Below are 15377 nucleotides of genomic sequence, written 5' to 3'. Positions count from 1 at the left end.
GGCTGAGAGGCGCGTCTTGGGAGATTGTTAGCCCTATAAATTAACGCTCTGTTGTTTCCTCAGATCTGCCCTTTTAAACGCGTAGAGTGCGCGGAAACGCTGGTCCACGACCGAACGGAACGGAGGTTCAGAGCGAGACAATGAGGGAGGGGAACCCTTGGGCAGATCCCTGAATAAGGATAGTTGAGCAGGCTAGGTAGCCGGCAGCGTAGGACGGTGATCCGGGTCGCACGGACAGCGGCGACCGGGATATTGCTGTAGAGTGCAGCACCTTTTCTTTGTAGTTTTGTTACTGTTTTATTTTTCCTGTTTCTTTGTGCCTTCGATTTTTGTAGTATTGTTTTGAAGCACCTGCGAGTGCGCCTGAACTGTTTACCCTTGCTTGGTATTCCCGTGGTTCTGTTTACCATAGTTGGTAAGCAGACCACGGACCAACAGAGCCCTCTGCGGGCTAAAGAAACCCAACGCGCCCCTGAAATAAAACTGGGCACCTGTGTGGTGTTTTCAATTACATCTGTCTGTCTCCTGGTCAGTGAATTACCCACACCCCTTCCACAACGGGGTATTAAAAAACACTTGAACCTTAAGTACACAGAACACAAACACAGCTAGTATCATTAGTATATATGCAAAAACCAAACTTGATATATATAAATTAAATACATTGTAGCGTTTTGCAAGAGGCAGAAAACAGGAGAGACGCTTGGATTTTTTTCAAACCTTTTCATTTTATTTGGACGCTCTCTCAGCATCCACAGCTCTGTCTGCAACACAGGATTCAAGACAATGACAAAGATGATACAGAATGCCAGGTACAGACTCTTTTTTGTACATTTAGCTCTGCCCCTGATGTAAATCAGGGTATGAAGCTGTCACAAAGACAGCCGGAGTGGGTGACTTCAGAACCAGGAAGGGAATACACCGAGACAAAACAGATGAAGTGAAATGATGGGATGCTTGCTTGCGCCGGTTTATTGTAAATAAAAGGGTTTTAAACAGACAAAAGGCAGGACACGGCACATTCGGCAAAATAAATTGATAAACAAAAACGGACTATACTTAACAACACGGTCCACGGACAGACACACTGACAAACATGGTGAGTTTTAAATACAGCATCGTGCTGGTCCCACCAGCACGCAATAACAATTGTTATTAAATTATTTCTCCTCTCTCTCCCGTTCTCCACTCACCGAATACCCAACCCATAGTGCGTAAAACGTGCATCTATATACACTGTTGTGCTGGGATTCAATTACCAATTAACTATTCACTTGAATCGCAGCACGTGAATTAATTATGTGCAACCTCGTGCTCACATCTTAACTACTTTAAATGCACGTGAAGTGATGTACAATCCCGTGCCTAAATTCAATTATACATTTTTAAACACACGTGAAACACAGACCCGTTTATATCCCGTGTACCAATGCCTATACACCAACATTTAACACACCACACGCAACATAACAGAAAAATACACACAGGGGCGGGCACTTTGTTACAAGCGGGTAAACACATTGGGAAGAGCAGGAATACAGAGCGGGAAACATAATTACAGCGGGTAAACACATTGGGAACAGCAGGAATTCTGAGCGGGAAACACAGTTATAGCAGGTAAACACATTGGGAACTGCAGGAATACACGGATGGAAACACAATTACATGGGTATACACATTGGGAACAGCAGGAATACAGAGCGTAAACACAATTACAGCGGGTAAACACATTGGGAACAGCAGGAATACAGGGAGGGAAACACAAAAGCACAGGTCAGTACAATATTTTACCTTCCTCAAAAGTTTGCCAGTCGTTTTCAAGCTCTTGCTTGACTCTTGCTATCTTTTCTGTTCTTCTTTTGCAGCTGTATAACTTTCTATGTGGGGTTCTTAAACTGTGCAAATAAATTGGTGGTGTTCCTTGTTTTTGTAGCAATTTGTCAATCACAGGCCATACAAATAGACATACCATCTTCAACTGGTTAGCCTTTTTATTTATTTATTTTTTTAAATCAGAATAATCCCAAACTTGTCCAATTGCTTTATACTGTATAAACTATCAGTGGAAGTGCTGCCTCCACTGCAATCCATCGTTAAAAAAAACAAACCCTTCCCTTATTTTTAATCTGAAATTTACAAGTGTTGTATCTCAAAGGGGACTGCTGTCTAAAATCCTTAAGTTTGGTTGCATAGTGTAATAAGACCACCAAATGGCAAATGAAATAATGTTTAACCTCTTTTTAATTGAAATTACATGAGATCTTAAAGGGTGCTATTGATGGCAATGTGACTAGATCTTCTTACATTATAGCGATTGTCGAATGGTTCGATTTTTATCATATTCTGCTGTATTTTACAGCCAGTACGATGTTATGTCGTAGCGATACAATATCAAAAATATCGTATTAAACGATAATCTCTGCAACCCTAGACTTACTTTTGTAATTCAGCGTAAAGGAGATGCCAGGCAGCGATTGGCTGATAGGCGGAGTCGCTTTCCCCTGCTGGGCTCTAGTATTAGAGGAAGGGTTTATATTTTTGGAGGGAGTGTGGGGGTCAACCACTATTAATGGGCACCGCAGAGTCAAAAGGAACTCCAGTTGATAGATAACTGGATATGGTGTTATGGTGTGTGTGCAAGGAAGCTTGACTGTCACCCAGAAAGGGGATTTTTACTTATGCTCCGTTGTTTTAGTGACAGTCTTAGTCACTGTATTGCAAATGGTCCTTTTAACTCTATAGGGTCCACTCAATGTTAAATATCCCACTGGCAACCTGACCCTTTAACTTCTTTTACTCAGGCACTGTGAGAGACAGCCCTGTGTGCGATACACCGCTGGAAAGGAGAGAGTCAGATGGGACCGGACGGGGGGCTAGTCAGGGTATTTTTTATGCCTCAATATTTTGTAACTCTTAGTTAAAAACTATGTGAGGGGAGCATATTACAAGTTCCTGTGCACTGTAGCCTGTGCAACACTGATATGCAGGCACTTAAGCTCAAGCCAAGCCGATATATCTTATAAACAGCCTGCATAACAGAACTGAAGATCAGAGCCAATAAAGTATTTTGTCTTCATGCTCCACTCTTTACTGCCTACCTCCCGCTCGGCTCAGTAATTTAACTCCTCTGATCTCCACCTCTAGTTACCAATGTAATTTCTGTAGTTTTGAACTGTTTGTTTGGCTCATGTTGATATTGAAATAAAAACATTATAAATGCCGAACTCTATGCGTCTCCTTTACAGCAGCAAATAACTCAACCAACGCATCACAATGCAATTGTCAGCAGGGAAGCTCTCGCAGGTGTTGAAGGCCAGACAAATATCAATTAGTCTCACATTCATGATGCAAAAAGCAGAAAACAGAAAGAAGATAAGAATGAAAAGTAGATAGTAGAAGTAGAAAGTAGAAAGTAACATGAATGACAGGTGAGTAAGAGATATAAAAAAATTATACCTTTTAACACCATTTCAATGATGGAATTTTTAGAACTGAAGAAGGGATTTAATGTTTGCTGACCTAGTTTATGAAAAGGTTACTATATATTACCTAATCAATAACAAAAAGGAACATCATTAATTGTTAGTTGTTTTAGAAATACTGAAAGAAAATGATTGACAAAGGTTTTGACTAGAAGTCTTTCTCAGTGTCTTCAATGGAAAAGAGAAGGACTTTAGCCAAAACATTTGTCAAATCAATGTTTTACGTACAGTAGTATTTTTATATATACTTTCACTGAGTGTTCTATTATGGTTAAGCTAGTTGTTCACACTTAATAAACTTAAAATAAAACATGACCAAATGTTACCATAACATGTTTGTCTTTTATACAGGAAGATGTAAGATGTATTTATAGGAATGATTTTGTTATCTCCATTGTTCACCCTCGAATCATATAATCTCGACATGTTCTTATTCTGTTTAATAGGTTTATTATCCTGTGAAGAGCACAAAAACCATGACAACAACACCTGATTTGCTTACCTAATGACATCTAGGCTTTCAATACCACATACAATTTTCATTGCCATTTCTTTTTTTCGTTAGGTAAGAGCGAAGGAACCAAACTGTGTATCTCCCTCCTGACCAGAAAGGGTGCTGTGTAAGGTCGGTGGTATGCTTCCTCCTAGATGGGCAGCCTCGATAGTAGGCAGAAACCAGAAGGTGACCATATTAGGGGGCTTGCATAGCTGCACGTACACGAAAGGACTCCCTTGCAATCAGCCACGGGGCAGACAAGGATTGGAGAAACCATGGCAACGGGTTGATTACAGGGAGGTGTTTTGTGAAACAAAGGGCCTAGCACTGAAACGTAAATCTGGTGCCAGAGCTTGTTGTGAGGAATTAAGTGTTTTATTATTTGTGCAATATACACAGACGTTTTTGAGAGAAACATTGTTTGGACCATTTTTTTCTGCACTTTTCATCCTACTGATACAGTAGCTGCTAATTGAACATTTTGAATTTACTGTGGTGTGGAGGGGAATATACTGTATATGTTACTGACATACTTGTTAATCAGAGCATAATTCCATTACATTTACCTGCAAACTATCGCAGATTTGCAACATGACATTCATTCTATAGTGAGGGGAGAATAAGTTAAGTTAAAACTGATTATTTAATGTAATTATCATGGAGAACATTTTGTCAGTCACTGAGTTGTTCGGTCATGTAATAAAGCAGAGACACGTTAAAGTGTGGGGAGACTGGTCTAACCTGAATCATGCAGCACATTAAGTTTCTGTAAGATCCTGCTTACTGCAGCTCAATGAATATTTAAAATAAAATCATGTTATATCCTGTTAAAATTAAATTCATGTTATAACTCCCTATTAAATTATTTTACCAAAAAAAGGAACAAATGGGATGCACATACATAAATAAGCATGCCAGTGACATACATACGTACAAGTGTACATACATACACTTTTAACCCTATGCCTGCCAAAAGCACATGTGCAGGGTGTCACAGTCATAGTCCCTTCATGGAAAATATATTTTTAAACAGAAGTAAATAAAATAAAGGAGGTTAGAATCAATGCAAAGCAAGTGAAATGAGAAAGTAAAACACATATAAGTTATACAATACAAATATAATAGTGGTGAAATTTATAAATTGTGCATGCTGTTAGTTGAGTGCCTCAGTGCTATTATCATCTTGTCCATTCCAAACAGCCTGTCAATTACAAGGTGGCCTGTGTTATCAGTGTATGTTATATGAAGTCATGGTTGTGTTGACTAAAGTAACAAAACTGCTAATGGTTAGGGGTTGCTAAAATCACAAACATTGTGCTGTACAATTTCAATGTATGCTGAAAATAGTGTCGATTATGGAATGGGTTTGTGATTCTTGAAGTGTGCACACAAGTATTTAAAAGCAGCTTTGAGAAACACAAATAGAAAGTACATGTGCGTTAAAAAAAAAGTCTTTACAACACTTTACAAGTATTCTTTAGGGAACAAGCACTAGTAATGGCTTATTTTCTGTTTAAGAAAAAAGCAGTGAACTTTACATCTCTTGTCATTATTTATATTTATATGGATAAAGTTAACAGGCTATTACATGACAAGTGGCATCTTTCTGCCATTCACTTTCAGTGGGATTCCAAATCCTGTTATCCTGTAATAAAATTACAAGGCACAGTTTGTATAAACCAATGTCAAAAAGGTACTTAACGACTGCAGCCTGTCGTTGAACCGAATGACTGATTCAGTTAAGTGGAATCAGCAGAACTTTTTTTTTTAAAGGAGAGACCAAAACACTTGTCATGTACAGCAATAACAAAACTAGAGGACATATCTAGTGTATTTGGAGACAGCAGACTCCTTAGTAAAAGAAAAAGACTTGTTGCATACTTGATGCACCCTGTAGTTATGTGTAGTTATCATGGTTTATTTTTTGAAAATCGTATCTCCCCTGAACTAAATGAGAATTCCAACAGGGGTTGACCTGTTCTAGAATGGCTCAAATCCTCTTTGTTGAGTGCATCTAAAAAGGCTTACATTCTCAATTTGCATGCAACATAAAACACAAAATACATTGGCAGGTAAGCTTTAATGTATGGTCTAGTACATGATTAGATTAATATACTATATGCTGTACATTAACACAGATGTACATGTCTCTTGTGGATGTATACATGGTTACAGTTGAAATGTTTTAAGTAATAGTGAGTGCATCTTTTAAAATGCCAACAAAGTGCATTTTGTTATATACGATAGCTGTTCCATAGACAAGGTGTCAAACTTCCTAGAAATGGTTGATATACACACTGTATAATTTTACCACATCCAGTGTCTGTAAAGTGTTCAAGTGGGTTGAGATTAAAATCTAAATGTTTTCTAACGAATAACAGTTGAGTTATAACAGTATCTAAGACACACATACAAAAACAGCCACGTAATAAAGAAAGCCTTATACTGTTGTGATCAGTCAAGATATGATACATACAAAAGAAGTTATGGTATAAAAAAAAAAAAAAAACATAAGATAGGACTGAATGGGAAGCGTGTGGCCATCATCATGAATGAGCATCCAAATTAAACAGATGAATTCAGAGAATTAATTTCCGTAGATCAACAGTAATTTGAAACAATGTTATTGACCCAGTCATTCTGTCATTTGGATTTGAATAAATGCAAAAGCGTTTAAAAATAAGATTTAAAAAAATATTCAGTAGCGTCAAGTACAAAACATGTCTTCTGGGCTAGAAAAGTTATTCTATAAAATATGATTCACAAAATACAATCAAGTAAAGAGCTCCCAAGTAAAGGCACTTTTTTTGGTATTCACAGAAGATATGAAAACACAGAGCCCTCAGTTAGGGTCCTTCGTATTTAGCTGCTTTAATTCTGTCTGTTGTTTGCGCTTTCTCCACCAATACATGAAGTTTTCTCCCACAAAGAAATACAACAGCGGGTCCAAGCAACTGTTTGATGCTGCAAGGCAGAGGGTGACCACAGCTACCTTATGTATGCAGTTAATATAGTCACAGCTCTCACTGCTGGGCAGCAAGGACTGTATCCTGTAGGTCTCCAAAAAAAGCGTCCTGACTATGTGGTAAGGCAAAAAGCAAATTAAAAAAATACAAGTGACAATGATAACCATGGCGGATGACTTTTTATGGGAGGGTCTCTTCTTTTGCTTGTTTTTGGGTTTCATTAAGGTTTTGACAACAAAGAAGTAGCAGACAACAATGACAGTGAAAGGTATAAGGAACCCTATCAAAAGAACCACATAGTTCATCAATAAAATAGTTTGCACACTTCTACTTTCAGGATCTAGGCATTTCACTTTGTCTCCCTGATTTTTAATCCCAGATAAAAGCAATGGGGAAGAAACTGCCGCAACAAAAAACCAAACTATGCAGCACACTATTTTGGCACTGTCTGTGTTTCTGAGCATCACAAATTTATAGGGGCGCACTATGGCCAAGAAACGCATAATACTGAGCACCATCAGGAAATAGATGCTGCTGTACATGGTTAGGTAAAAAGCATAAGACATGATTCTGCACATGGCATCCCCAAAAATCCAGTGTGACTCCATCAGGTAGTAAGTCACGCGGAAGGGAAGAGCGCACACCAGTATTAAGTCAGAGATTAGCAAGTTAAACAGGTACATGTTGACTGAACTCCATTTCTTTTTAGGCTTGCAGAAGATGATCAAGGAGACACCATTTCCAAAAAACCCAACAACCCAGATAGTTAAGTACGTTGCAGGATAGACGTGGTACTTGAAGTCATTGATGGAACAGTTGGGATGGCTGCTGGAGTTATTCATGTTTGTTTCACCTGGGATTCAACAGGGTTTTGTTTTTCTTTCTGCAGAAAAAAAAGAAGTACAACTGATTATCTTGACAAGCAACCTTAGCAAGTACACTGCAACCTGGAAAGCACTTCATTGTGTAACAATTACAGAAAACACAAAATATCATTGCATAAACCGAATAGTACACACCTCATGAAGTTTCTTTGGTCCAATATGTTAAATATCCCGCCAGCAACCTGGCACTTTAACTTTTTTTACTCAGGCACTGTGACAGACAGGCCAGGTGAATGGTTTATATCAGTGGACCGAAAGGAGGGGTATTCTACATCCCTATTCATCCAGCGCACAGGAAGTATCTCTTCTTTGCCTTTCAGAGGACCTTCACCTTTTCATGTTGCCATTCAGCCTCTCCTTAGCCCCCCGCACTTTTCCAAATTAATACTGTTTTAAAGTATGGTCTACTTGGGTCTCTGGCTGGATTCCCTTACAATGCGAGCCTACCTTTTGGACAACAGAGTAGCTGCCATTCGTAACTGTCTGGCCCTGTTCAACAAGGGTTCACAGTACAATTGGTGTTATGTTAAAAATTACTGTGTCTGATGGCCACGGCCTCATCAGCCACCCAACTGGGATTACTCCAGATACACTCAATCCAAGTGTGGTTCAGTGCCTTTTCAGCTACACCCCAAGTGCAACAGACACCGTTGGCTGACCATGTCTCACCTATGCTGGGAAGCCCTACGTTGGTGGAGGCAAGCTACTCACCGAGCAAAGGCATAAGGATGGGAGTGATACACAACCGTCAGTTGGTGATGACAGACGCATCCAACTGTTGCCAGAGTGTACCTAGCAGCCATATCTGTATGCCATGTCTACTGGGCACTCATATACTAGCAACCCGGTTTTTGAAGGGTGCTTGGTGGTTACGACCCCCAAGGAAGGTCGTTCTCCCTGAATGAAGCCTTGATTTTGTACTGGAAGCTCCTCTGCTTGAGCCCATACATTTCATAGAGTTGAAGTATCTGTCTATGAACACAGCCTTCTTCTTGGCTATCACCTCTGCAAAGCGGGTCAGTGAGCCACAGGTGCTGTTGGTACACAGCTACTGTATGCGTATTTGGGATGATGATATCAGGGTATCACTACATACAAACCCTGCCTTCCTCCCTAAGGTGATCACAGCCTTCCACATGAATCTGTCTGTCTGTGGAATTATTAACTGGTTTGACCATTAGCAACCATTAATTCAAGTTTGCATGATGTAAAGATCTGTTGGTTTGGGGACCAAATATAGGCATGTTCTGTTATTTGAAAACAAACAAAACTCATTCAAATAATAGTTTCTCTTTTTAGTGCTGTAATACTTTGATATCACACGGCCATTTGAAAAAGTACCTAATAAATCAACTATTTATTAAAATGAGGAACTGGAGACATTTCAGTGTATTGAAATGCATTGCATTGCCCTTCATTACAATAACTTCTCCAGTGTGTTGAAAGAGGTACTTGCAGCCCAGCACTGAGCAAAGGGCTCAATTGAGTTGTTCTCTCAAAGATGTTGTGTTACAAATGATACAACCTCAGGCGACAGCGAGCAGATGATGGCAAATTAGCCTCCCCAGGCGACGGTGAGCAGGCCTCCCCAGGCAACAGTGGGACTTCAGGTTCATCCTACTCCTCGTCTGTGGTCCCGGTTGACCTCCTCATGCCCACATCGATAGCAGTAGGCACACCACTCCTCATCTTTCTTCTCCGCAGTGGAGTACTCCCCCTGTATCACAGGGGTCACATGGCAGGATCATAGGGTCCATCTCCCCCTTCTCTCGTGTTCAGGAGCAGCAGCGACTCCTGTTTCTCCTCCGTTTTTGTGGTGCCTCACCCAGCCTTGGTTGGACAACCTGCTCCTTCTCCCAACAAGTTAGGTGATATGTGCCCAACCTTGCCACACACGAAGCACCACTCTTCCCCTTTCAGGCAGGTAAGGCAAACCCCTGGTGGCTGCTGCTGCTCCTCTGATCATCCTACTTCTCTGGGAGTGGCCAGCTGTTACACGTATTTAATAATAAATTAACAAATAAACAGGTTGAACAAAATGCTCCCTGTGCAGCCAAACTGCCGGTCTTTTATATTATGGCTCAGGGCGTAACTAGCTATTAATTCATTATCTTATTACCCCTTAGTTAAACAATCAGTAGCTGGCAGTCACACATTCTCACGAGGTATTTTCTAAAAACTAAAATAAAACAATAACAAATAAAGGCGGACGTCACCTCGCTCGTCCTGCCAAACAATACAAATCATAATATGCACAGGGGTACCCCGTCACACTGCTAAAATGTTTTTTGGTTTATTTTTTTCCTTAAGTTGTATGATAAGTTCACCGCATTTTTTATAAAATGTGGTGTGCAGGGTGAGTCATATTAAAAGCTGCAATGTGAATATTTTTACACTGCATTGCTAAGCAGATGCAGAGCTTCATCTGGCATATATTTATTTATGTATTGCATTTATATAGCGCTTTTTATACAAAAGTATCTCAAAGCACTGTACAGTACATAGCAGAAAAAAAGAACAAACCACAATACATTTGTATAGCATGTCACACATACAACTGCAACTATCAGATCATTTAAATAACAGATTTAAATAACAATTATTAACAATAATAATACAAAAGCTGCAATTTTAAAGTTACATTAAAACCCACTAAGATAAGAAAGCCATTTTATAAAAATGCATTTTTAGTCTTGACTTGAAAACTGTAACAGTCCCAGCTTCCCTGACAAATGAAGGCAGAGCATTCCATAACTTAGGAGCTCTACAAGAAAAAGCCCTACCTCCCATGTTGCTTTTGTTGACCCTAGGAATAACCAGCAGCCCCGCATCCTGTGATCTCAGAGTGCGGTTTGGAAGATATGGGGTCAGTAACTCCTGCAAATAACTAGGTGCTAATCCATTCAGGGCCTTGTAAGTTAACAGCAAAATCTTAAAATCAATTCTATACTGCACAGGGAGCCAGCGTAAAGAGGCCAAAACATGGGTAATATGTTCACTTTTCCTGGTTTTAGTCAGAATTCTAGCGGTGGTATTCTGAATCAGCTGCAAGTGGGATTAGAATAATCAATTCTAGATGAAACAAAGGCATGTATCAGTCTCTTGGCATCAGAGATGGAAATAATTGGTCTTAGTTTGGCTATATTTCTCAAATGTTAAAAGATACTTTAGTAACTTCCCTAATATGAGTCTAAAATGATAGATCAGGATCAAAGATGACCCTCAAACAGTTAATTTCTAGTTTAAGTTTTGATGAGACTGCAAGGGTTGAGCTCATGTAGTTCCACATTTCCTTTTAGTTGGTTCTGTGAGCTCACTAGCATAAGTTTATCATGCTTTTCCTTTGTATGTACCATAGCTTACCTTGGTACTAATATGCTTTTCCATACCTCGCTCTTTGAAATGCTTACCTTTCCTTTACTTTGCTTTCACTGTGCTTTATTACACTTTTCTATGCTTTTACTATGGTAAACTCTTAAAGACAAAAACAAGACAAAGAGCATGCAGTACAGTAATCATTAGCTTACAGCACAAGTAGGATCACCAGTAGACTGGGTGTTCACTCGTAGATAAAACAGCAGTCTCCAAGCAAAAAAGCAACCACTTATTAATGTAAAGGCATTCTAAAAAATTAATTATTTTTAGATGCAAATACTTTTAGTTTAAAAATGTAATGTGAAAAAATCTTGGTGGATTTTTCATACACTGTTACCACTACTCGTATCATTTGTTTCACAGTAATACATTTGTTTGTGGATCAATGATTCATGAGTGGCATTTTTTTCACAAAACAAGACCTGTGAAAACATAGGATCCAACACCACATTTAAGCAAAACATTTGGACACTATGAGAAATTTCAACAGGAAAAAAAATAATATTTTAATACAAAATCACCCTTAACATGAAGAAACTTACCTTTTTAGACTGCTGCCAGTCCACTGTGCTTCTTTGTTTTTCTAATTAAATCGACATGGGCAGTACATTGACTTCCTTCTCTTTTTTAAGAAAATCATTCTGCAGCAATTGAGTGCAGTGGGTTAAGCTCCAGACTGAACATGAAACTCTCAAGCTAGCTTATTTATCATGTGAATGGGAGGGACCAGAAGCTCTTGGCTCACTAACAGGCTTGTCCTGTATTCTCTCGTGTTATCTGAAACCATTTTCATAAAGCATCAAAGCATAACTTTTACATAAGAACTAGGTAATAGATGTAAACTAGGGTTGATCGCCAGAGTCACAGTAATTGAGAATGATTTTACTTTACAGTCCACTTTCAATATTGCTTAATATACGGTAACGTATAAACAGTGGGAGACACTAGCACCCAATATACCACTTCAATATAGTTACAGGGGTATTGATATATTTACAGTGATATTAAAGACATCAGTCTGTACACTAGGTTACAGACTTGATTTCACTCTGGAGATATCAAACATCGAGAATTCAAAATGAAACACAAATGATTACAGGAGATCTAAGAAAAATAACATTTTGAAATACTTTTCCCAATTTTACCAGATTTGACCAGAATTGTTATTAAATAGGGGTAGACGGCTGTAAACATTTTAACCCTTGATGTATATGAATGTTTGGGAGCTTTAAAGTGTCTCTTCTCTATATAAACCATTCAAATGAGCAAAAGCACTTCCCTGTATCTGCTTCTAATAAAAAAAGAAAGGCCCTTTGTGTAGAATGACTTTTAAAGTACTGATACAATTTGCAGTGCCAGATATTTAAGATTAAATGTAAAATACTATAGATAAATGTCACATCTGTCACTGTTTAAGAGCTCTACCTAGACTACTGAAGCCATACGTGTTTTACGTTCTGTATTCATGTAGTTTTCACACAGCACTTGAGAGAGCAGACCTTCTTGAAAAGCCCACAATGAAGCCAGATAATCATTCTAGCGGTCCTGGAAAAAACATCGATACCACATGTGCTTATTTGCGAGATTACATAATACAGCATGTTTACAACAACCAAAAAATATAGATTAGAAAAAATGATGTGCACATATAGTATTTACCATTGATTGTTAGAACCCAAAAAAAAAACAGAAAGAAGACATCAGTTGGAAATCACATAACATGAATGATAATTGGATAAGATACTAATACTTCAAAGCCAAGTAAAAAAAAGATATAGAGAAAAATACATATTTGAAGCAACCATTCAGAACAAATGCAATCAATGAAAATAAATTAAACTGACATTTAAAGCTACTCTTTAAGACGAAAATACCAGACAATAAACAGGAGAACTAGCCAGAGAATCCCCGTCTAAAAGAGGAACACACAGCAGGTCACAAATAAAATGTTATCTGAAATTATGAAAATAAATCTGTCATGTATAGTGTAATTTCCAGCGTGATGTTGTTTGTAGTTTTTGGTTTCTTCTTTCTGTTGCATTCACACACCTCATGGCTGTGACAAAGCAATGTTCCAGACTAGTACAAACTATACCAGTGGAATGCAATTGTGCTTTGTTTTCAGATTTTTTGCTTTGGTTTTAAGGATGTGTATTTTTTTTTGCGATTATTACAGCAGTAATTTGCTTTAAATGACTTTTGTAGTCATTTGAGCACAACCTACTGGGACTCAATTGTTTTTTAAATGTATTTATTGTATTACATTTTCAAATATAGCTTCATGCCTCTCTTTTTTTCCCCAGACTCTTGTAAGAATAGTTAGTATAAAAAGTATACGGAGGGTGTGTGAGGACAGGTTCCTGCAGCGGGGAGCTGTCGGTAGTGGCATCTTTTGCTTTTATAGCTGTGCTTTCTCCCACTGTGTTTTATTTAGCATTTCTGTCTTTAGTTTATTTAATACTCCACTTTGTGTATATGTGCCTGTGAGCTGCATCACCACTGGTACAATCACACAGTTTCCTGTGGTCTACCTTACCCTATCGGGCAGCAACTTGTAATGACAACAACAAGCACAATTTTGTATATCGTAAATGAGTTCCGGCTGCCTGTGTGCCATTGCAAAGTCAGCTTTTCCGTGTCTCTCCCACTTGTCAGTGGATACACACAACCCACTTTCACAGAAAGTATTTCTATTTCAGTAAACAGTTCCTCTTTCACACCAAAAAAAAACAAAACCACAGCTGAAAATATTTCAAATATGCTTCATATATCATAATGATCTAGTCTGCCTGTTTGAACAAGAACAAGTGTTGACATCGGAGGGGAGGAGGAAGTTTAAACAGGTTTCCCTGACAGCCTTTGCCCAGTGCTCTGATTTTAAAATGGAGCTTGAGGAACTTGGAGGCAAGATGTTCCACATGGTACTGCAAGAAGCAACCAAATGCATAAATACATAACAGGCCTTGCTCTGTAATAAGTAAAGCTGTGCTGCTTATCTCTCTCAGTGCTCTCCTTGCTAAATACTGAGTGATCCAAGCATAGCATTAATGACTACAGGACACTATCAGCTAGACAGTCAAAATAGCTGTGAGGAAAGCAGAACTGCCTACTGTATTTTAAGAACATTTCTCTGTTCTGTTTCATCCTCAAATGTGTACTACATGGTATATGGATTTAGGCTGTGTTAAAGTAAATAATCAATATAGCATGATTTTTTCAAAGAATACTTACGTATAACCTTACTGTATTACCTCCTTCTGCATGAGCATATATAAAGAAGGCTTCAAGAAAGCTTGTGTGCATGTAGCCGAAACTACCTTTAAGGAATGTGAACAAACAGCAAAGCCAACAGGTCTGGTTTCTAGTAAAGTAACAAGCACAGAAGGCTATAAAATAATATTTTAATATAACATTGAAGAGAACATTATTCACAAATACTTCAAAAATATCAAAAATACATGACAAAATCTTCAATTGGAAACAGAATTATTTGATTTTATTACAAACTAATTCACGTATGAAATGACAGATGCAAAACAATTACATTAAAGTACAAAACCAAGTAGTCGAAATTAACCTACGGTATACATTGAACTGTGCTACTCCATATCTTATATCTCGGCAATGATAGTAGTTTGCACAAAAAATGCAGTCTCCTTGAAAACATTTCATTGTAATCAAATTGTGGTTCCATTATATTAAATTTCATTAATTGTGGCTTTTACCAGATGCACTCTGTCATTTCACCCTATGCAGGACCAGGAAATGATTCAGAATGCTGTTATGAGTGTGAGCTTCCTGTACAGTACATTATCTGTTTAAATGCATTGCATTTAGTATTTTGAATTATGTCTTGGTGATCATTTCCGAGCAGCATTCTTTAGTTTCTATGATTGTTATTACAGCAACCATAAGAGAAATTGTTTTACAACGAGGAAAGGGCTGAAAATACTGCACTATTCATTGTATGTGTTTGCACTAGACTGGGTTAATGAGCAGTAATTATGCTCATTCAGTTCAATTCAGATAGCTCAATATTTACATTAAGGCCTGTTATGTGTACATCACATTTAATAGGTTTTATTGGCCTTACTAGAAATAATATGAAGACATGTGTTATTCTGCTATTAACTAGTTGCAGGGTCTTGTTGGAGGATAACTATCTGTGAAAGGA

General features: G+C 38.2%; 1 protein-coding gene across 2 annotated transcripts; it reads right to left on the bottom strand.

Annotated features, from left to right (window-relative positions):
• Positions 1–4027: 4027 nt before the first annotated feature.
• Positions 4028–11867, bottom strand: LOC121321342 (cysteinyl leukotriene receptor 2-like). 2 transcript variants are annotated; one of them, XM_041260240.1, is made up of 3 exons: positions 11746–11867; positions 9354–9817; positions 4028–7827 (listed from the first exon to the last, which is right to left on the bottom strand). In XM_041260240.1, exon 3 carries the CDS (start codon positions 7784–7786, stop codon positions 6821–6823), a length of 966 nt encoding a protein of 321 aa, XP_041116174.1. In that variant the 5' UTR covers positions 7787–7827; positions 9354–9817; positions 11746–11867; the 3' UTR covers positions 4028–6820. The 2 variants fall into 2 exon arrangements, with proteins under 2 accessions (XP_041116174.1, XP_041116173.1); XM_041260239.1 differs by lacking the exon at positions 9354–9817 and having other exon boundaries at positions 4029–7827.
• Positions 11868–15377: the final 3510 nt, after the last annotated feature.

This window comes from Polyodon spathula, chromosome 9, assembly GCF_017654505.1.
Source record: "Polyodon spathula isolate WHYD16114869_AA chromosome 9, ASM1765450v1, whole genome shotgun sequence".
In the NCBI taxonomy this organism is placed as follows: Eukaryota; Metazoa; Chordata; class Actinopteri; order Acipenseriformes; family Polyodontidae; genus Polyodon; species Polyodon spathula.
Note: the sequence above shows the minus strand (reverse complement) of the source record. Positions and strands in the feature narration are given on the sequence as shown.

Bases quoted from the DNA above. Each gene is read 5' to 3' on its own strand.
- LOC121321342 (XM_041260240.1), bottom strand. From the start codon at position 7,786: ATGAATAACTCCAGCAGCCATCCCAACTGTTCCATCAATGACTTCAAG.